We start from the raw sequence: 24,427 nt of genomic DNA on the forward strand, positions 1-24,427 counted from the left end.
AGGCTATTTTTGGGGTGATTCTATCTCCCCTTCTGACCATAGCCCAATGCACAAATGCAGAGGTACATTGCAGAAGACATTGCATCCATTGCTTGAGCAAATAGTCCAGCAAATACCGCTGCTATTAGTGCTCAGCCTGATGCTTTAGTAAATGTGCCAAGTGAATGCCTGTATCACCACTTACATGCCCTCTTTTTGCACTTGTGTCCCTTCGACAGCTTGCAGTTAGCAGAATGGAGCTTTTTAAGTGTACTCCCGGGCTGGACGTTGCTGCACGCCAATGGCCTGCCCCCTCCATATTCCCACCACACCCCCCTCCTCCTTTTTTCAAAAAAGCATTTTTCCTATGCAAACATGGGCCTCCAATCAAACAGGATCGGCGCGTGTGTGTATGTGGGCGGGGGGGGGCGGTGAGGAGGAGAGCTGAAAGAGGGGGTGAGAAATGGAGCGGCATCCGACGATCGTTCCTCAGAAATCACCACTTCCCTTTCCTGCCTCAGGGATTCTGTGGTAAAACCAATCAGACCCAATCTTCACCCCTCACGGTGGGTTCCTTTAAAAAACCTTCGGGAATCGGGGCCCATTGTTATCAGGGGATCCACACTACTGGACCCGTAAAGCACCCCGCCAGGAAAACTTTACGGCTGAAAAAATCAAAGTACTGGATCCCGGGGTCCAGCTCTCTAAAAAGAGAAGCATTACGGGCTAAACCTCGTTTCTTCTGCCATGAGGCCTGGGTACCATTCAGTTCAGCCTAAAAAGGCACTTTAAATGGATCCGGTCACATAGCCTGCTCCAGCAAGGAATATTCCAGTGGAGCTCAGCATAGCACATCTTTACTTGTGACCAACGCCTAAGACACTGGTGAAAAAACTGAGGTACTCCCAGTAGTGGGAGCGGTTATATAGGGAGTGAACTTCTATGGCTCTGTGTCCCGTGATGTATGATAAAGAAAATAGGTTGTGAAGGTCTTGAGAGAGCTCTTTGCTTTTACTCATCATAAGATGTTTCTTGTGTGACACCTTGGTAATGAGACACATTTTTCATTTCAATCTGTTTATTAGAAGTTTGAGTAAACAAGAAAATATAAACTGCTCACGGAACGCCCTCGCAGGGGCTACAATACATAAATACCAGTCCAAAGGGCCAATCGCCCCGCTATACAAATAATATAATGCAAACAGGGGGTGGCATCAAAGTTGGGCACAATATAAAATCTAAACCCCCCTGTCGTCTCTGAGGGGAGAACCCTTCACCCACTACTCCTAGGGTAATGATACACATTTTTAAAAGCTATCAGTTAAGGCTGAACCAGCTGATATTAATTTGACTAACAAGGTCAGGATTGCTTTCCAATTACTGATAGATTTCAGATGGTGTCTTGGCTTCCCATGCCTATTTGCACCTCCCTTTCTTCTTGTGTTCACATTTTTTTCCCCGTGTCATTCCATTTTATTACACATAACTAATTTCTGAACTTATTTGTTTTGGTTTCTTTGTATGTATTGTGACAGGAAGCCAGAAAAATCGATGGGTTATGTCCAGGATGGGAGATATATTTGTCCCAGGTTCATGCAGTACACTGATTGCTTTTGTGCTTGTGCTGTGTAGTGAGCCTATTTGGGCTCAATGAAAGTTAACAAGCTCAGGTTTAACAGATAAAGCACTCAGGGCTCTATAAAACTCCCAGGATGATTGGGGAAGGGCTCTACCCTGGAACCAGATCTATGTGCATGGCAAACTGGAGAGCAGTAATACCTCTGAGTGGTGAGATTAAGTCTGTATCTAAAAGCCTCTTTATAGCTGTAAATATCTGTAAATAAACCACTGTTTAGTTTTTACAAAGATCTTGCTGTCTGTCCGTACCTACTTCGCTGTGCTGTGACCCCTCTAGGGGGTCCTGCACATCCCGCTACTGAGCTAATCCCTTACATATGGTGGAGGTTTTGCGGGGAAGGTGAAGGCCAGCATGGAGAAGCTACTGAGACAGCTTGCTCTGGCATATGCAAACCAACAGCAGACAAATAAAACTTTGCAACAGAGCCTTGCAGCCAGGGGCGTAACTAGAAATCACAGGGCCCCATAGCAAAATGTTGTATGGGCCCCCCCCCACCCAGGGGCGGATCCAGATTCTAGTCTCGGGAGGGGCACTGATAGAAAATACTTTTATGGGGGCAATTTATTGGGGCAATGGCTGATGTTGGCGCTTCAATTATCACGGCACCATTTGTGTTATGGTGTCAGGATGATTGAAACACATTATTTCTATTATTGCATTGTTATAGAAAATTAAATAGTTCAACTCACCATAATGCAGAATCAGTGGGAGCCTCGAGTGTGTCACCTGCCACCAGATGCAGATTGTCACTTGTCACAAGTTGCGGATTGTCCACCTGCCACCCATTGTGGATTGTCCACTTGCCACGTGACCTGCCACACATTGCAAATCGTCCACTTTCCACGTCACCTGCCACACATTGGGGATTGTCCACTTGCCACGTCACCTGCCACACATTGCGGATTGTCCACTTGCCACGTGACCTGCCACCCATTGTGGATTGTCCACTTGCCACATCACCTGCCACTCATTTCAGATTGTCCACTTGCCACAAGTTGCAGATTGTCACTTGCCACACATTACAAATTGTCCACTTGCCATGTCACCTGCCACTCATTGTGGATTGTCCACTTGCCACGTCACCTGCCATACATTGTGGATTGTTCATTTGCCACGTCACCTGCCACCCATTGCGGATTGTCCATTTGCCACGTCACCTGCCACCCATTGCGGTTTGTCCACTTGCCACGTGACCTGCCACACATTGCGGATTGTTCACTTGCCACGTCACCTGCCACCTATTGCGGATTGTCCATTTACCACGTTACCTGCCACAAGTTTCAGATTGTCCACTTGCCACGTCACCTGCCACACATTGCGGATTGTCCACTTGCCACGTCACCTGCCACACATTGCGGATTGTCCACTTGCCACGTCACCTGCCACACATTGTGGATTGTCCACTTGCCACGTCACCTGCCACCCATTGCGGTTTGTCCATTTGCCACGTTACCTGCCACCCACTGCGGATTGTCCATTTGCCACGTCACCTGCCACCCATTGCGATTTGTCCATTTGCCACGTTACCTGCCACCCACTGCGGATTGTCCACTTGCCACGTCACCTGCCACCCATTGCGGTTTGTCCACTTGCCACGTGACCTGCCACACATTGCGGATTGTTCACTTGCCACATCACCTGCCACACATTGCGGATTGTCCATTTGCCACGTCACCTGCCACAAGTTTCAGATTGTCCCCTTGCCACGTCACATGCCACAAGTTTCAGATTGTCCCCTTGCCACGTCACATGCTACACATTGCAGATTGTCCCCTTGCCACGTCACATGCTACACATTGCAGATTGTCCACTTGCCACGTCACATGCTACACATTGCAGATTGTCCACTTGCCACGTCACCTGCCACACATTGCGGATTTTCCACTTGCCATGTCACCTGCCATCCATTGCGGATTGTCCATTTGCCATGTCACCTGCCACACATTGCGGATTTTCCACTTGCCATGTCACCTGCCATCCATTGCGGATTGTCCATTTGCCATGTCACCTGCCACACATTGCGGATTTTCCACTTGCCATGTCACCTGCCATCCATTGTGGATTGTCCATTTGCCATGTCACCTGTCACACATTGCGGATTGTCACTTTCCTGTTAAAGTCGCTCTGTTTGCCAGTCTGAGTCAGGCAGCAGAGAGAGGATGTAATCTCTGCTGCCTGCACAGTGAGTGAGAGCGGAGCTGGCAGTTTGCAGGGCGGGCGCCGGGCGGTGAGAGATGATGTCATCTCTCTGCCCCGCCACCCGCTGATTGGCCACCCACTAAGCCTCCCCGCAGCTTCCCCAACAACCCCCTGCCGCCGCCGAGTCACCTGGCTGTGTCCGCTCGTACAGTCAGTGTGACTGTAGGAGCGCCGAGCGGACAGGGAGCTCGGCGGCTCACCTGCCGCCCGCTCACCGGGCCCTCCTCAGCTGCGGGCCCCGTAGCGACCGCACGGGTCGCTATGGTGGTAGTTCCGCCACTGCTTGCAGCCCAAGAGGCTCACCAACAGAGCCTTGGAACAGCAGGAACAAACACCAACAACAAATAGAGGCCATCATAAAACAGTTTCAGCAAAAGGCAGCAGACCGAGACTGGGGGTGATTTCGGTAACATCCTGTCTTTTCGGGTAAGCCACCTGTTGCCAAAAATGACTGCAGATAAGGACCCTGAGATGTTTCTGACCACCTTTAAAAAGGACAGCAGAAAAATAAATTTATCCTAAAGAACAATGGGCTGGACTAGTGCCCCCCCTACTATCTGGAGAATCCCAAAAGGCTTATTTTGACTTGGAGCCTGCGTATGCAAAGAACTATGATCATTTGAAAATGGAAATATTAGCATGACTGGGTGTAACCCTGGCTGTCCATGCTCAGCGTGTCCACAATTGGAGTTATCGGCTGTGAAAGCCACCCCAGTCACAAAAGGCATGACCTTATCCACCAGGAAAATGGCTGCAGCCAGAAACTCTTTCTGGACCAAAAATTGTGGAGTGGATGGTCATGGACAAATTCCTAAGGTCTCTCCCTACTACCTTGCAGAAATGGGTGAGCGATGGCGATCCGGAAACAGTGGACAAACTTGTGGAAAGCTACTTAGCAACAGAGAATCCGATGTCTTCCCTCAAAGACTCATGGACTTTCCACCCGAAGAACAGACCATCTACAGCTATGGGTAAGACTGCACCAAGGGATGGGGGTGGAGATAGTGAAAAAAGGGGAATTAAAAGGTATTTTTGGGACTGCCTCGAATGTCTAGCAAGAGCGGCCTGGAAGACCAATCCCATAGGAGGTGACTAGAAAGTTAATTTGTTATCACTGTCAGGAAGAGGGACATGTAGCGGCAGTTTGTCCAGCTACTGATGAACCAATGCACTGTGACTTTCTTACAGAGAGACTGCAGTCCCTATTTGCAACTACAGTACATGCACTTCAGTAAAGGAAAATGAAAAACCTTTATGCAAAATGTGTATACATGGTAAACATGTGGTTGTATTGTTGGATTCAAGTAGCCTGGTTACCTTGGTAATAACTGAAGTGAGTGGGAAAAATCTTGCACCCTAGGAAAATGGCGGTCATTTGTTTACATGGGGACACTCGAGAGTATCCGGTGTCCTTTGAAACCTCCCTCAGTATCCTGTGTCATCAGATGGGTTTGATTCCCCAACTACCACATGATGCCATTGTGGGAAGGGATTTCCCAAAAATCTGGGAGCTCTGGGATTGCCCAGATTCACAATTAAGTGGTTCTTCAGAGCCTGAAGGTACTCCTAGGGCAGGGATGTCCAAACTTTTTTCAAAGAGGGCCAGATTTGATGAAGTGAACATGCGTGAGGGCCGACCATTTTGCCTGACATTCTTTGAACCATTAAAATTCGGTCTAAGTGTGTTCGTCCGAGCACTAATACACTGCCCAACAAGAATTCTCTTGCCTTTGTGGCAGTGTGTGGTGAAGAGATGAACTCAGTGTATTTGGATACACCGTATTTATTGGTGTATAACACGCACCTTCACTTTAAGAGGGAAGCTTCAGGAAAAGAAAATAATTAAAATTTTAAATAAAAGAACTGTGAAGCAAAATAAGGGTCAGTGCCCACCTGCAGACCCACAATTGCCAGGAACGCAGCGCCCACTATTGCCAGGAATGCAGCAGCCACCATTGCCAGGAATGCAGCAGCCACCATTGCCAGGAATGTACTCACCATTGCCAGGAATGCAGCCCCACCATTGCCAGGAATGCACCCACCATTGCTAGAAATTCACTCACCATTGCCGGGAATGCAGCCCCACCATTTCCGGGAATGCAGCCCCACCATTGCCGGGAATGCAGCCCCACCATTGCCGGGAATGCAGCCCCACCATTGCCAGGAATGCAGCCCCACCATTGCCGGGAATGCACCCACTATTCCTAGAAATGCAGCCCCACCATTGCCGGGAATGCAGCCCCACCATTGCCGGGAATGCACCTACTATTGCCGGGAATGCACCCACTATTGCCGGGAATGCACCCACTATTGCCAGGAATGCAGCCCCACCATTGCCGGGAATGCAGCCCCACCATTGCCGGGAATGCAGCCCCACCATTGCCGGGAATGCAGCCCCACCATTGCCGGGAATGCAGCCCCACCATTGCCGGGAATGCAGCCCCACCATTGCCGGGAATGCAGCCCCACCATTGCCGGGAATGCAGCCCCACCATTGCCGGGAATGCAGCCCCACCATTGCCGGGAATGCAGCCCCATCATTGCCGGCAATGCAGCCACCATTACTATGAATTCACTCACCATTGCCAGGAATGCAGCCACCATTGCTGGAAATGCACCCACCATTGCCAGGAATGCAGCCCCACCATTGCCAGGAATTCACTCAACATTGCCAGGGATGCAGCCCCACAATTGCAATTGCCAGGAATGCAGCCACCATTACCATCAGTGCAGCCATGGAGGGCAGGACGAGCGCCAAAGACATCCTACAGGAGAATTTACTGTTTACACAACGGCCCCTTTAAGAGAAAGTCCCGCCTCCTCTGATGGACAGAACAGTCGTCCAATGGCAGAGATGGGACTTCCTTTTACAGCTGCCGTGTAAACAGGAAATTCTCCTCCTGTGTGCACGGCACTCGTCCTGCCTTCTCCCTCCGAGGCAGCCGGACTATATATCTTTTGTGACCCCAGCGCTGGGAGATAGCCGGGGGCCACAAAAGATGTATATGTTTAAATAACCAGGCGGGCCGTTCAAAACCGGACCGCGGGCCGGACTTTGGACATGCCTGTCCTAGGGAATTCTGTAAGTGTGAGGATTCTCCTGAGTTTACCTTGTCAGTATTAGCAGGGGAAACAATAGGGCATATGAAGAGCCTGCGACCTCAAAAGAGGAACAGGGGCCTGTAGTGTTTGATGATCACAGAGAAAATGTTGCCACTGAACAATAGAAAGATCCCACATTACCAAGGGCCCAGGAGGATGTAGCGAAAATAGATGAGGAATTAGTTACCCTGAGGAGAGGATCACCCTCCTGTACTTCATCGTGGATAGGGACCAGTTATACACAGGATAGAGGAAACCATTGAGCAAACCTTAACGCAAGTTGGTCTTAGGACTGGCCTATGGGCACATTCTTGGGGACATTTAGTAGCTGAAAAGACCCGGGAAAGAATCACACAGATATTATTGACCTGGGTTCACTAAGAAAGTGGAAATGTACTGTTCCTCCTGTCCAGTGTGTCAGATTTCTGCACCCATGCCCCATTTCGGCAGTCCTTTGGTACACCTGCTTATTACTGAGGTCCCTTTTGAGAGGATCACCATGTATTTGGTTGGCTCTTTGCTGAAGTCCACTAGAGGGCACCAGCACATCTTGGTGATAATGGACTATACCACCCATTACCCAGAAGTGATTCCTCTATGAAACACTTCTGCCAAAACCTTTGCCAAATACAGTATCTCAGAAAAGTGAGTACACCCCTCACATTTTTGTAAATATTTTATTATATCTTTTCATATGACAACACTGAAGAAATTACACTTTGCTACAATGTAAAGTAGTGAGTTTACAGCTTGTATAACAGTGTAAATTTGATGTCTCCTCAAAATAACTCAACACACAGCCATTAATGTCTACACCACCAGCAACAAAAGTGAGTACACCCCTAAGTGAAAAAGTCCAAATTGGGCCCAATAAGCCATTTTCCCTCCCTGATGTCAAGCGGCTCATTGGTGTTACAAAGTCCCAGGTGTGAATGGGGAGCAGGTGTGTTAAATTTGGTGTTATCGCTCTCACTCTCTCATACTGGTCACTGGAAGTCCAACATGGCACCTCATGGCAAAGAACTCTCTGAGGATGTGGAAATAAAGGAATTGTTGCTCTACATTAAGATGGCCTAAACTATAAGAAGATTGCCAAGACCCTGAAACTGAGCTGCAGCACGGTGCCCAAGATCATACAGCGGTTTAACAGGACAGCTTCCACTCAGAACAGGACTCACCATGGTCGATCAAAGAAGTTGAATGCACGTGCTCAGCGTCACATCCATTTTCTGTCTTTGGGAAATAGACATATGAGTGCTGCCAGCACACTGCATCAAACTGATCTGCATGGCTGTCGTCCCAGAAGGAAGCCTCTTCTAAAGATGATGCACAAGAAAGCCCACAAGCAATCTGCTCAAGACAAGCAGGTTATGGACATGGATTAAGTGAGGAGTACAAAGACAAGTTTGTCTTGGCTACAATCAAGCACGGTGGTGGGAGTGTCATGGTCTGGGTTTGCATGAGTGCTTCTGGCACTGGGGAGCTACAGTTCATTGAGGGAACCATGAATGCCAACATGTACTGTGACATACTGAAGCAGAGCATGATCCCCTCCCTTTGGAGATTGGGCCGCAGGGCAGTATTCCAACATAACGACCCCAAAAACACCTCCAAGACTACCAGTGCCTTGCTAAAGATGCTGAGGTTAAAGGTGATGGACTGGCCAAGCATGTCTCCAGACCTAAAACCTATTGAGCATCTGTGTGGCATCCTCAAACTGAAGGTGAAGGAGCGCAAAGGTCTCGAACATCCATCAGCTCCGTGATGTCGCCGTGGAAGAGGACTCCAGTGGCAACCTATGACGCTCTGGTGAACTCCATGCCCAAGAGGTTTGAGGCAGTGCTGGAAAGTAATGGTGGCCACACAAAATATTGACACTTTTGGCCCATTTTGGACATTTTCACTTAGGGGTGCACTCACTTTTGGTGCCAGCGGTTTAGACATTATTGGCTGTGTGTTGAGTTATTTTGAGGAGACAGCAAATTTTCACTGTTATAAAAGCTGTACACTCACCACATTACATTGTAGCAAAGTGTCACTTCTTCAGTGCTGTCACATGAAAAGATATAATAAAATATTTACAAAAATGTGAGGGGTGTACTCACTTTTGTGAGATACTGTAGCGATTTCATGTTTTCAGCTGTGTGGGCATCCCTAAAGTACTAACTGACCAGGGCACCCTGTTTATGTCTAGAGCAACCAAAGAGCTTTGAAAACTTCTTAAAGTGACCCAATTACATACTTCAGTGTATCACCCTCAAACAGATGGGCTGGTTGAAAGAATTAACAAAATGTTAAAATAAATGCTGAGGAAGGTGGTTGATAAAGACAGAAAGTATCTGGGATATACCATTGGGAGAGGTCTAATAAAGCCCCAAGTAAACAAACTTGAGGCTATTCAGAGTTGGCCACACCCCACTAACGAGAAGCATGTTCCAGCATTTTCAGGAATTTCTGGCTATTATTGCGCTTTCCCCATTTTGCCTCACAGGCTGCTCCCCTGATCCCTTTTGTCAAATTGAAGGCTGTCATGATGAAATGGACCCCTGAAGCAGAAGCAGCTTTTGAGGACTTAAAACAGGTCAAGTTAGCCAGTGTTGTACTTGCCTGACTTTTCAAGGGAATTTCCAGACTGATGCATCAAATGTTGCGTTAGGAACTGTGTTGTCTCAAGTATTCAAGGGGGGAGAACACCTTAACACTGTCAGTTACCCAAGCTAACCTCTGCACTCTGTAGACTACCCACTCCTGACCCCCTAATTTTGTAGGTTACACATACCTGACCCCTGCAATCTGTACATGGGTATGACAATTGGGAGTGGATAGGATGACTGTGGAAACACATCACAAAGCAGGGGGGGCGCAGTTAGGCATTTTTGCCCTGGGCTCTGGATGACCTTGTTTGGAACTGTGTCAGAAACCATGAATCAGACAGACAGAAGAACAGTGAGATCACACTTGTTTAATAATAATAAAAAAAGGTAAACATAGTCAAAACATAGTCGGAGTTCAGGAACCAGAACAGATAGACAAGCCAAAACCTCAGGGAGCCAGAGAACAGTGTAGTAGAACAGCAAGCAGGATCTGAAGCCAGAAGGAATGTCAGCCAAGCAAGTCTAACAGAAACACAGGAGAGAGTCTCTAAAGATGTGACCAAGGTGAAGGCAGAGATCATCTGGACTGGATGGCTTAAATAGGCAAGATCATCAACAGGTGAATCACTGTAGCTAGGTAGGAGCTGGCAATTAGCCGACACCTGAGCGGCCAGCTCAGAGAAGCAAGGGCTGGGCACAGCCCTGACTGTAGCCCCTCCTCAACGACCCCTCCCCCTCGGAGTACCACCAGGTTTGAGGGGAAAACATCTATGGAAAACAGAGGAGGACAGGGACATGTACGTTCGAGGGTGGGACCCAAGAGCTTTCGTCCGGACCGTATCCTTTCCAATACACCAGGTACTGTATGCGCCCACGGAAACCATGGGAGTCAACAATGGACTGTACTTCATACTCCTCATGGTTCTCAACCTGAAAAGGGTGAGGATGTGGCACCGAAGTGGTAAAGCGGTTGCAAACCAAAGGTTTTAATAAGGAGACATGAAATACATTTGAGATAAGCATATTAGAAGGAAGGTCTAATGTCTAAGCCACTGGGTTAATCCTGCAAAGAATATGGAAAGGCCCAATAAACCAAGGTGTGAAATTCAGAGAGGGAACACTAAGTCGGAGGTTGCAAGATGACAACCAGACCCTGTCTCCAACCTGGTAGGAAGGCGCAGACAGGCGTCTGCGGTCAGCATGGAGTCTGTACCTATCATTAGCATGTTGCAAAGCCTACTGGACTTGTGCCCAAGTGGAAAGAAGACCACGGAGATGCTCCTCTAACACAGGAAGACTCTGCAGAACAAAATAGTCAGGCAACATGGAAGGTTGGAAACCATAGTTTTCTATAAACGGGAACAATCGGGAAGCAGAATTCAAGGCACTATTGTTAGCAAATTGCCCACGGTAAGACGTCTGACCAGTTGTTATGATGGTCAGAAGTATAGCAATGTAGGAATTGTGCCAAGGACTGATTGGCTCATTCTGCAGTCCCATTAGACTGCAGGTGATACGCAGAGGAGAAAGCAAGCTGAATTCCCAACTTTGCACAAAAGGCTCGCCAGAACCGGGACACAAACCTGTCCTTGACAAATCACCTTGGGTAGCCCATGTCAGCGACAGATCTCCCAAGCAAAAATGGAAGCAAGTTCCTTAGAAGTGGGCAACGTCTTATGTGGAATACAATGACACATTTTAGAGAACCGGTCAACCACAATAAGGATAACTGTGTTTCCCTGAGAGTTGGGTTACTCCACAATGAAATCCATAGACAGGTGGCTCCAGGGCCTCTCTCCATTGGGTATGGGTTGTAGGAGACCCACTGGAAGGCATCGTGGAGTCTTACTCTGAGCACACACAGAACAGGCAGCAACGAAGGTGGTTAGATCAGGGTGTAGACTAGGCCACCAGTATTACTGGGAAATGAGTTGATTCTTCCCAGGGTGGCCAGCAGCCTTGGGAGAATCATAAGTCTGGCGTACGGCAGTAAGGAGACTCTCTGGGACAAAGCAGCGGTCACAAGGTTTCTCAGGAGGAGCATGGACCTGAGCAGCAAAAATTTTGTCACCCAAAGGAGAAGTGAGACTGGTCCAAACTGTAGCCAGAATATGATCAGGTGGAATCACAGTAACCGGAACCGACTATCTTGGAAGTGGAGGAAAATTGTTGTGACAAAGCGTCAGCCATTACATTCTTAGTACTGGATAAGAATGAGCATGTAACTGAAACTTGACAAGAAAAGAACTGATTGCGCCCTTCTGGGAGAGAGGCATTTAGCCTCAGACAAGAATCTGAGATTCTTTTGGTCAGTAAGAATGAGAACCGGCACAGTGGTACCTTCGAGATTTCTCCATTCTTTCAGGGCTAAAATGATCACCAATAGCTCTCTGTCACCAACCTTGTACTTGCACTCCGCCGGTGACAATTTCTTGGAAAAATAGCCATAAAGATGCATAGCGCTCTCAGAGGTAGGACATTAATACAGGAGGGTGCCAACTCCAGTCTCAGAAGCATCAACCTCAAGGATAAAAGGTAAAGAAGAATCAGGATGTGCCAACACAGGAGCAGAAACAAAGTCAGCCTTGAGACTCTCAAAGGCCTTAATGGACTACGGAGACCAACTCTGTGGGTTACTATGCTTTCTGGTCATATCAGTCAGGGGATTGACCAGAGACGAGAAGTTACGAATTAACTTCCGAAAATAGTTGGCAAAGCCCAGAAAACGCTGCAGAGGATGTAAACCCATGGGTCGGGCCACTGTAGGACTGCTGAAAGTTTCTCTGGGTCCATCGAAAAACCAGGAGTCGAAATGACATAACCCAGAAATTTAACCTGTTCATGACGGAAATCACACTTCTCCAATTTACAATAGAGATTGTTCTCAGTTTCTGAAGAACATGACAGACATCTGTGTGGTGGCTCTCCAGGGACTTAGAAAATATGAGGATATCGTCGAGATAAACCACCACAAATAACTGCAACAAATCTCGGCAGACATAGCTGATAAATCCTCAATCCTCAGGAGATTGTATGCCGCTCTGAAATCAAGCTTTGTGAAAACCGTTGCTCCCTTCGGACGTTCAAATAACTCTGTAATTAACGGAATCGGATAGGCATTCTTAATCCTGAAACGATTGAGACCCCTAGGTTTTAGTTCACCACTCTTTCTTCACAAAGAAGAAACATACTCCATGGCCTTATCCTCCAAGACTGACAAAGGGTAAACCCAGCCTCTAGGGGGAATGGCACCAGGTTGAAGATCAATTGCGCAATCATACGACCGGTGTGAAGGCAAACTACCGGTTTGACCTTTGTCAAAGACATCGCTAAAATCGTGTTTCTCTGGCAGGGAGGAAAGTGAACAGGTGCGCAGGACCTTGGCTACCTTCTGGAAGCATGTCTTACTGCATTGTGGCGACAAGGAGAGAACCTCAGCATGGAGCCAATCAAAAGAGAGGTTTGCCTCTGTAATGAAGGATAATATTTGGGTTTGGGTAAGGTCCATACTTCCCATCATAGTCGGTCCTGTTCAATATGTCGACCATCTCCAACATCTCTCCAAATAGGCAAAAGACATATTTGAGGCCTTAAATCTTGTCTTCCTGGATCGGGACGTTTCAGGCTCCGGGCTTTCCTCACCCTCCTCCTCGTTAGTGGAACTATTATTAGCGCGCACCTGCGTTCTCTCCGCCATGTGCTCTCCCCACTATGCGGGAAGCAAAGGGGCGGGGAATAGTCTGGAAAGAACGTCAGGGGCGGGCGGAGTTTCATGCATGCGCACTGTATATAAAACGCAACACGCGTGTATCGTCCGTACGATCTGGGAGGAGAGTGTGAGGCACGGACGTGACGAACGTGGAAACAAAGGTAACATTTTTTACTTGGTGCTTCACTAGACTAGACTGCTTCTATCTAGGCCGATGTTGGGACAAGATTAGGAGGGTTTTTAATTGCATTATTAGTATTTGAGGGTTTGTCTTGTGTTGTGTCTTGCAGACAATATGGATCCTTTCACAAAACTTTATGGGGCTATTCATAGAACTGTACATGGAGATGCCCTGCCTGTGGTAGTTCCACAGCAAGTTTTATACTGACAGAACAAAGAGGAACGCAGCACTGGAGAAACTGCTTGCTTTGTTGCGGATCATGGTCCCCACAGCAGACATGGCCTATCTGAATGGGAAAATTGGGGACATGAAGTTAACAAATCTCAGGGAGAGAAAGAAGCACCTGGAGTCCTTGAGAGCAGGAGATCCAGATGCTGTTTATTACCCCAGGATGGTTCACTTTGACAGGCTGCATTTTCGGTAGACCAAGGGGTACCCTGGCCACCACTCAGGCCACCACTCTCCAGGCTTCCTTCAAGGCATCCTTCACCCCCAGCTGAGGCTTCTGATGTCCAACCTGGGCCTTCCAGGCAGCAACATGTGGTGGGGCCCAGCTTGAGACAGGTATTGCATTGTTGAACATATTTCTTGTGTTACATTTAATGATGTTAACTAGATGTTCTTATTGATCAGTAAGTTGTGATTTCTCAAAGTGGTTTACATCTCAATAGACAGTACTGACCAAAAATGATTGGGACGGGAAAGAAAAATGCTGGGCTCAGAATGATAGTCTGTTCTATTTGGTAACATTCAATTTGCAAAAGCCAGGAGCACAAAATGGTGTGATTGATGAGCAAAAAACTAAAACTATGTCCCCTTTTCATACACAGGATGACCTCAGTTGGGGGGAGGCTGTGGCAAGTGGCAGCCAGGAGGTTGACCAACCCCCTCCTCCTCCTGCCCCAGCTACAGGAGCCCAGCCACAGCCTCGAAGGATGCCTGGCGGGAAGTGCCGAAGGAAGACGAGAGAGTGATGACCTGGGTTGAGTCTGGTCTGCTAGAAGATGCAGCCTCTTGAAGATCCACATCCTGGGGACAGAAATTGCATCTGAATTTCCTGCTCTCTAGGACTTCGGGACCAGACTTCTCTCCCTGAGATATCTACTCCTCATGCCACCAATTTTTTCTATTAGAATTTGTTCATGTCTGCCCTGGGGGCCAAAGGCTGCACCAAAGTTAAGAAGTTTCTCCAGTGCTGCGTTCCTATTTTTAGTTTCTAGCGAAAAAATAAAGGTTATTTTTGTTTGATGAAATAGTTGTGTCATTTCCTTCCAAAAGTACAGTTTATTTGTGAGCAGGCAGGTACATTTCAAAAATACAAAGTGAAATGAATAACAAGGGGTACCAACACTAAACAACCTCCTGTTGATTAAAAAAAGAAAAACAAAATATAAAAAATAGAATAATGTTGTTGTTGTAAGTTTACACACAAAAAAAAAAAACACAAAAAAAGGAAAAATGAGCAAAGTGTCTTTAAAGGAGATTTTTAGTGAATCCCCCAAAAAAAAATCCAAAAAAAAAATAAAAAAAATTGTGTAGATGTGACGCAAAATAAAATTGTATTGCTGAAATGGTTAAAAAAGAGTAATAAAATCTGTTCGGGAGAAGTGTGTGTGACTATGAGCATCAAAAGAAGTTCATTCTTGCAGCATTGTAAAGAACAAGAGAATGCGCTTGATGAAAGAATTTTTAACATTGTAGCGTGACGAATGTGCTATATCGCTTACGAGCAGTAGTTTTACCTGAAAGAGCACTTCCGTGTCGGAATTTTAATGTGAGCATGCGTGGCACTTGGTCCGATCAAAATTCTCTACACATGATCGGATTAGGTCCAACCGGCCCAGTTGGTCGGGAAATATTTCCAACATGTTGGAAAATTTGGTCCGACGGATATTCGGACGGAATCAGTCCGATGCATACCACACACAGTCGGATTATCCGACGACAAGGTCCGATAGGACACATTCCGACGGATTCTTCAACCGTGTGTACAAGGGCTTAGAGGCAGCACTGATCCCCATCAGTAATTTTCAAAGAATGAAGGTGAATAGTGCTAAATAATCAAACTGATGCCATACATAAATCGCTCAGTAATGTGCATCCTAAACGAAGAAAGTGAAACTAATTCAAAAGTCCACAAATGTAACAAAATGAAATAAAAGTGTCCATCATGGAAGTGATAAAATATCTCGGTTCTTTGTTTAGGATGCACATTACTGAGTGATTTATGTATTGCATTAGTTTGATTATTTAGCGCTACTCTTCACCTTCATCACTGTTTGAATTTTTGTCACAATCGTGTGTAGCTGCTTGACTTTTTTTGTCTTTGTTTTGGGTAGGCGCAATTATTATTTTTATTACACATTTTTCATAGAATGAGTGAGTAAAAGAGAACATTCCAGAGATGTATAATGGAAGTTAGGGTGACTACTTACAACATCGGGCAAGCCAGCTCAGGTAAACATAATCATTTTTTATCTTCTCGCTCTGAATTAATAAAAACACCTAAAACAGAATTTTGAAAAAAAAAAAAATGTATTACTATACTACAGGATTTATATAGCGCCGACAGTAATATATATATATATATATATATATATATATATGTAATAATCCGAAGCAAGCAGGGTGGATGAAAATTGATGATAACATTTTTTTTTTTTTTATCTCAAATCAGTTTTATTTTTTATTTTTATTACATTTATTTTAACAAAATGCTTTTGGAGTAAACATCTATTTAAACATCTATTTAAACATAGATTTAAACATAGATTTCTATGCAATATACATTAATAATTTAGTTTATTCAGCATGAACTGGAGCTTAGTTATGTAGCATGAGGCTGTATATTCGGCAATATTTAATTTTTGGTAAACTCATTCAATGAATCCAAGCTCTGCATGCTGAGATAACATGCACTGCATTGATTCGTTCACACAATTTCACAGTACCTATGAGATAAAACAAAGTTCAGGGATATTCCTTTATCCCATTGTTTTGCAAATCTATGTACACTACAAACTGTATGATTGGATTGTTTTTGATATTGCTGTTTTACTAACATGACAGCTTATTATTATAAATAGAAAGCCTTCATTTTGTTTGCAAATATTAAAGATTCTACTTCCAGCAAGAATAAGTCCTTACATTTAAAGAGCACTTGACATTTTAGATCCATCATGGCAGCGCCTGTTAACAGGCATCCACTCACCTGCTGCCGTCACATCCCTTACCTTGTTGTGTCACTGCCACATCACCAGCCATACCATTAAAGTGAATGTCAGTGACAATCAACAGTGGGTCAGAGGGGGAGTCGCTGTGGGACAGAGATGAGAGTAGCTCTTTAAAATGTATGATTTAAATTAAGCCTTTTTACTAGTGATTTAAATTGACTTGATTTAAATCAAATCCATCCTGGAAGCAAGGGCCCTCCAAAAATTAGGATGTCAAATGAATCATAAACAAACTATGGAAACACCACTGTAAGTATAAACATTTGTACAATGTCAGCCCAATTATGGGTTTGGAATCCACCCACTGCCATCTGATGTCAATCACAGGCAAGGCGGTCCTAATGTGGAACTAATCTCAGCATTCCCCATCAGGTTCTGCCCACCCAAAAAAAACATTTCCTACTGCTGCATTCCTTACTGCTGCACTGCTGAGTAGGCAAAGCCTAATGAGGAACTCAGAGACTAGTTCTCCATTAGTTCTGCCCTGGCTGTGATTGACAGTGGACACCTTTTTTTTATAAGTGCTATTGATCTGAATAGCGGCTGTGGAATCTGCCCACTGCTATCCATTATCGATCACAAGAAATGCAAATCTGATGGTAAACTAGTACCCTAGAGTTCCCCATGAGGCTACACCCACCCCATAACCAAACTTCTCATCCATGCACCTGTCTGTGTGACAGGTGCAGTGGCTGGGAAGGAAGTTGCACTGAGGAAGGAATGTCCAGTATGAGCACACCAACCTTAGTGCTCTCCTCTGAAGCTCTGACAATTGGGGTGCAAAGTTCCAACAGACTTCTACAGAGTGTCTAGGACACTCTTTATGCATTCCAAGGAATAGGTCATTTTTGCATTGGCCTGTATGTGTTAGTACTGTTCGGTAGTGAAGGGCTTGGGTGTGTTTGGATCGAACCTGCCAGGAAGCAGTCACTGCAAACCACCAATCATAGGCAGTGAGGCATTAACCAACCGGCAGCTGCACATACACACACTGCCTATGATTGGTAGTGTGCAGTGCCAGCTTCCTGACGGGTTCGATCCGAACATGCCCAAGCCCATTTCCACTGTTTGGCAACATGTCAAGTTTGCAGTGAGGAGATGCACAAGGCACAGTGCATAAAAGTAACATAGCTCAAAAAGAATACAGAAACCAGCAACATTTACAGATTCTTGTAACCTGAAAATGTGAATGTATTTTCCCCCAGAAGCACTCAGAAGTACTGGTCAGCAGCGTTTGTGGACACACACAGACCCAAGGGACTAAATCATAGCGCACTTTCACTAAAAGCCTTTTGGTTTTGAGTACATCCAGCTGTGCTTTGGAAATCTGCTTTTTGAAGAATGCCTGCTCATTTGGCTCAGTATAGAGCATATTAATATTATTTAAAAAAAAACATAATATACTTGCCACTGTAGATCTGGACCAAATAAGTTTTATACCAACTTATTAATTAAGAGACAACATGGTTTAAAGTTTTAAATTGTATTCATATTGCCAGCTAGACTCATACCCCTTGTTACATTAGATAGTACAGGTAAAAACCCTCTTAGTAAAATTAAGTAATAGAATAGTACAGACAAAACTGATCAGGACATACAACAAGGATAAACTTCTCCAAAAGGTAACTGGGTCACTCTTGCAGTTGCTGCCCAGTGACAGTTTGTTCAACAAGTCATCACTTTCAAAGTGAAATTGTAATACTTTATTTTATGAACATGTGTTTGCTGCTGATGTGTTCTGTCTTCTATGTTCATTTATATGGCCTTTGGATATACAGAGCGCTACCAAGCATAAGCAGACTGCTTATGTACCAGTAAAGTGTGGTACATATGAATATTCCAGGTTTGATGAGCCAATGTATAATTTAAATTCTCCTGCTACATTACCCTATGGCAGCGTTTCTCAATCTTTTTCCAGTCGGGGTACCCTTGAAAAGGATTTTGAGTCTTGAGGCATCCCAGTCCAAGACTTTTTTGACGTTAATGTGTGTCACAGAACACATGCAAAATCTTGCTCATGCCAGACAGCTGGTTGGAAGCTAAACAGTGGGGACCTTGAGTGGAGAGTGAACAAGTCTTGCTTTTTGACTGCTGGTGATTGCTAGGTTGCATTTTTAGGTTCTTCTTGGGGGCTTTACCTTGTAACTTTTTAACACCTTTTTCTGACACTTTTTAACCACTTGATTACTGGGCACTTAAACCCCCCTCCTGCCCAGGCCAATTTTCAGCTTTCAGCGCTGACGCACTCTGAATGACAATTGCGCGGTCATACAACACTGTACCCAATGTGGTAGTATAGTACCCCACCAGCAGAAGAATGCAGGGTTCTCAACCAGGCAGGTTGAGGGGCTCCAGGAAAGTTCTTTGTTTGTGAGGAAACTGGCTTTTCAGTTTCCTCATTGTTTTCAAGAATCCAGTTTGGGACCTGGAGCCCGGAGATTCCATAGTGTTATGGGTGGGACGGAATCTCCAATCCTGGGACAGGGTTTTGGGAACAGCCAGAAGTCTGGCTGGATGATTGCACAGGTGGGTCCTGGGCTTATAACGGAGCCAAGACCATGGTTCTGGGCTGCACCCTCCCGAGGAGTCCAGGCGAGCAAGGGAGAAGTGTGCATGTCTGCACAGGTCGGTCTGTCAGAGCAGACAGAGGGTCCAAGCTTGTGGGCTGAAAAAGGAAGCCAGTAAAGAGTGCTGAGGTACTGGGTGTACAGGAACTCTGTTATAGAGCTGAGAGGGCTGCAGCATAAGTCTGAGCAGCAGTGCTGCTAAAGAGAGCCAGGTGGCTTGGTATTTTTGGTTCTACTTACATTATTGCTGTGGAAAGCTGAAACCCCTGTGTGGGCAACTCTTCTGTTATCGGACTTTTCTTTCTTTAATAAAAGTGGGCCTACAAGCCCTTAAAACGGCATATCTGGCGTGGACTCAGCTCACTGGTAAGCTCTACCCTTAAGCTAAAATTACCCCAAATATCACACCAAATTAAATTTTTATCGTTTCCCCCCCCACAAATAGAGCTTTCTTTTGGTGGTATTTAATCACAGCTGGGGTTTTTATTTTTTTCTAAACAAAAAAAGATGGAAAATTTTGAAAATAAAATCATGTTTAATCATTTGTTATAAAATTTAGCAAACAATTTTTCAGCTTCATTGATATGCGCTGATGAGGCACTGGTGGGCACTGATAGGCTGCAATGATGGGCACTAAGACACAGTTAAGGTGGCACTGATAGGCACAGATAAGGTGGCACTGATATGGACAGATAAGGCGGCACTGATGGGCACTGATAAGATGGCATGGATGGGTGGCACTGATGGGCAATGATAGGTACCACTGATAGATGGCACTGATAGATGGCACTGATGTGCAGCACTGTTCTTCAGGCACAGATTGTGGGCACTGATAGGTGGCACTGTGGGCACTGATAGGTGGCACTGTAGGCACTGGCAGATGGCAGTGTGGCCACTGACAGGTGGCGCTGGTGTGCACTGGTAGGCGGCACTGTTGCCTACTGCTAGGTGCCACTTGTAGCGGGCATAGGTGAGCACCGAGGAGCTGGCGGCAGCTCGCAGTGATCAGGACTGATGTCCCTCTCACTGCCGCCGGTGATCGGTTACCGGCTGTGTTGACATCACATGATCAGCTGTTATTGGCTGACAGCTGATCACGTGGTAAGGGGTTGGGATTGACTCCTTACTCCGATCTGTGATCCAGCGAGTCTCGTAGGGAGCCCCAATGTCAATAGACTTAGTCCCGGCAATGCAGGTCCACACTGTAGCCATCATTCAGCTATAGCGTGGATCTCAAGTGGTTAAACAGCTTTTTTTCTTTGCTTCCTCCTGTGTCAGACTTCCATGTACCTGACCAATAAGCCCGATATAGCAGGGGAAGGTCTCCCTTATGTGTCTGGCTCGCGGCCCCTGGTAGTATGAACAGAAGGCATGGGAGCACAGAGTGGTATGAGAGCCTGGCGGGTGATTGCGGAAGTAGAGGCACAGGATCCTGGTGCAAGTGAATTGATGATCACTAGTCAGCTGGAACACAGGCAGCAGATGCGGAGCAGAGCAGGCAGAGTTGGCAACAGGCGGGCAGCACAGTACAGAGGAGCAGGCAGGGTTGGCAACAGGCGGGCAGCGTAGTACAGAGGAGCAGGCAGGTTCAAGGTCAAAGACAGGCCGGGGTCAGATGCAGGCAGAAGAGTAATCCAATGGGCAAGCCAGGTCGTCAGATCAAACGTTCAGACAGGTTAACGGTTACACAGACACAGGGAGCTGCAGATCGAACAGCACTGAGCAAAGTGCACAGACAGCTTAAATAGGTAGATTGGCATCAGGCTCACGCATATGTATGCGCACAACACAGCGAGCACCGGCGCATCCTAGGGTGCCCAGTACTGAGTCCATTCCAAGAGCTTCTTTGACAGTGCCCCCTCCTCAAGGGCAACCTCTGGATGCCCATCTGGGCCAGTCTGTTGGTGTGGGCACCCTTAAATGTTCTTTGGCATGCAAATTGCTTTCCGGCTTCCAGGAATTATCTTCTGGTCCATATCCCCTCCACTTAATTAAGTATTGGACTTGGTTGTGCCTTTTTGTGCAGTCCAGGATTGCTTTCACCTCAAATTCTTCCTCATTGGTAATGATTATGGGTTCAGGTGGGCCAGTGTTTCCACCGGTAAAGGGATTGTGAGTTACAGGTTTCAGCAGAGACACATGGAAAACTCTGAATTTTCAACGTACCAGGTAGGTCAAGCTCGTAAGTCACATCATTAATTTTCCTCTTGACTGAGAAAGGACCCATGAATTTAGGACCCAGCTTCCTTGAGGGGCAAGCCATTTTTAAGTTAGCCAAGACAGCCAAACCTGGTTGCCAGGTTCTAGGATGAGCTCTCCCCGCTTCTTCCTGTCAAACATCCTCTTGTTGTATTCCTGGGTTTTAGCCATTGTTTCCTGTAACAATTTATTGTTGGTGAGAAAGAAGTCCATCGTTTCGGAGACTGCGGGGATAGCACACTCGGGTAGGGAACCGGATAGGAAGGATGGATGGAAGCCATGGCTGGCAAAAAATTATGTTTGCTTAATGGCAGAGTGCAAAGAGTTGTTATAGGGAAACTCGGCAATAGGCAGTAGAGAGACACAATCATCCTGTGAGAAGGCAGAGAAGCAGTGGAGGTATTGCTCCAAAGTCTGATTAGTTCTCTCCGTCTGCCCATTCGTCTGGGGGTGCTAGGCAGATGAGAATGCCAATTCAGTTTCGGGAGAACCACAGAGAGCCTTCCAAAACCTGGAGGTGAACTAAACACCTCGATCAGACACAATACTTGATGGGACTCCATGCAGCCTCACTATTTCCTTAAGGAAAATGTTTGCTGTTTCCATAGGCGAAAGTGGGCCATTTTAAACAATCTATCCACCACGACAAAGATGGTAGAAAAATCTTCTGTCTGGGGGAACTCTACGATTAAATCCATCAAAATCATCTTTGTGGGCCTTTCTGGGACAGGTAAGGGTTTTAGTTGGCCCCAGGCTCTCGCCCCCGGCTATTCTTATTCTGAGCACAGGTGGTGTATGACCCCACATAGCTCTTGCAATGGTTTGTCAACTGAGGCCACCAGAATGTGCGTTGTACCAGCTCTGTTTTCAGAACGCCAAAATATCTGACCAACTTATGGTCATGGCAGAGCTCCAACACTGCCACCCCCAGACTCTCTGGGACCATAATTTTGCCCTTGTGCCAGAAGAAACCATCTTGTGCCCTCACATGGTCTTCAGCAGATAGGGACCATCCCACAGAGGCTTGTCTTATTCGGGATAGGAGATCCCCTTGGAGTAACAGGAAATATTACAGCAGGAAGGATGGTGTCTGGGGGTAAGGATTCCCCAGAATCATGGAACATACGGGATAATGCGTCCGACTTGATATTTTTAGAACCAGGTCTGTAGGTGATGTGAAACTGAAATCTGGCGAAAAACAGAGCACACCTTGCCTGCTGTGGTTTCAATCTCTTGGCCGTTCTTAAATACTCCAGGTTTTTGTGGTCGGTATAGACCAGAATGGGATGCGCAGCACCCTCCAGTAAGTAACACCACTCCTTCCAGGGCAGCCTTAATGGCCAGAAGCTCCCGATCTCCTACATCATAATTTAAGCTCTCTGGGCAGCACAGTACAGAGGAGCAAGCAGGTTCAGAGTCTGGGTCACAGGCAGGGTTGGCAACATGCGAGTAGCGTAGTATAGAGGAGCAGGCAGTTTCAAGGTCAAAGACAGGCCGGGGTCAGATGCAGGCAGAAGGCAGAGAGTAACCCAATGGGCAAGCCGGGTCATCAGGAGATCAAACGTTCAGACAGGTTAAGGGGTACACGGACACAGGGAGCTGCAGATCGGACAGCACCGAGCAAAGTGCACAGACAGCTTAAATAGGGCAATTGGCGCCAAGATCTCCTGCTCTCCGATTCTTCTACTCTTTTTCCTGCTCTTTTGCTAGCGGTGGCCCGGTTTTCTCCTTTATCGTCTTCTTCTTCTTCCTTCTTCTGTTCTTCCAATGTTGACACAACGCTCTCTCCCACTGTAATGCTGTGGACATGGTGCGCAATGACTTATATAGGCACTTATATAGGGACCCTGCCCCTTATGACGTCACCGCCTGGGGCATGCTGGGACTGTGCTGTCATAAGGGGCGGGGTCACCAAGTGAAATCCCCCCAGTGACCCTGCCCCATGCTTATTTAAGTTGTTGCGCACTGTGTCCACAGCATTACAGTGGGAGAGAACGTCGTGTCAACATCGGAAGAACAGAAGAAGGAAGAAGACGACGAAGGAGAAAACCATGCCACTGCTAGCAAAATAGCGGAGGAGCCTGGGAGAAGAATCAGAAAGCGGGAGAAGAGGCCCGGAGAGTGGTAGAAGAACCGGAAAGCATGGAAAAGTCGGAAGAGACCCCCGAAGTCAGAAGAAGACCCCCGGAGCTGCCTAATAAATTAATTTAAAAACCTGTCTAGAGCGTTTTTTTATTGAGACTTTTTCCCCCAGGTGAATGTGTAGGGGTACGATGTACCCCATACTTATTCACATAGGGTGGGGGGCTGGGATATGGGTGCCCCCTTATTAAAGGGGGCTCCTGGATTCCACTAAGCCCAATAGCCAGGGTTGTCGGGGAGAGGCCCTTGTCCTCATCAACATGGTTTCAGGGCATGCGGCCTGGTATGGCTGGGGGGGGGCACTAGCTCGCCCCACCCCCTTTCCTGACCGGCCGGGCTGCGTGCTTGGATAAGGGTCTTGTATGGTGTTTGGGGGGGACCCCCACGCCGTTTTTTCTGTGTAGGGGCTTCCCCTTAAAATCCATACCAGGCGAAGGGGCTCACAAAGTGTCAATAAAAGCGGCAAGATTGACTTCCTTTTCTAGTCCCATTGTAACTCATCACATTCAAAATGAACGGACTTTAGTCCATGTGTGGGGAAGTCCGTTCATTTTGAAGTCCGCCGTAACTCTGTCGAAAGTCCGGTCATGTGTGGGCAAGGCCGTTTGTTCGGAAAGTCCGTCGGGAAGTACGTCGGACCTTGTCTGTTGGAAAGTCCTGTGGTGTGTACACGGCATTAGTGGAACTGGTCTAAGCGATGAGTTAAAAACCAGAGTTGAAAAGAGGAGGTTATAACAGGGGTCATAGTACTTGTGCAGTGTGATTACCTGAGTGTTGTCTGAGTAGAGTGTGTGGATCGTTAGCACTTGTGTACTGTGTACTTGTGTATTGTGAGTAGTTCTGCGAGTGGTCTGAGTGCACGTATTTCTGCAAGTGCACGTAG

At 46.6% G+C, this 24,427-nt stretch overlaps 1 protein-coding gene across 2 annotated transcripts in view; it reads right to left on the reverse strand.

Annotated features, from left to right (window-relative positions):
- IFT56 (intraflagellar transport 56) overlaps positions 1 to 24,427 on the reverse strand; it is an 872,526-nt gene that overhangs the window by 54,784 nt on the left and 793,315 nt on the right. For both annotated transcript variants that reach the window (XM_077452501.1, XM_077452500.1), the window contains exon 15: positions 15,839 to 15,908. In XM_077452501.1, coding sequence (XP_077308627.1) covers positions 15,839 to 15,908 — 70 coding nt within the window. The remainder of the gene's footprint in view (positions 1 to 15,838; positions 15,909 to 24,427) is intronic.

Source organism: Lithobates pipiens, unplaced genomic scaffold (assembly GCF_037356315.1).
Source record: "Lithobates pipiens isolate NorthernLeopardFrog02 unplaced genomic scaffold, aLitPip1_a1.2 Scaffold_23, whole genome shotgun sequence".
NCBI lineage: Eukaryota > Metazoa > Chordata > Amphibia > Anura > Ranidae > Lithobates > Lithobates pipiens.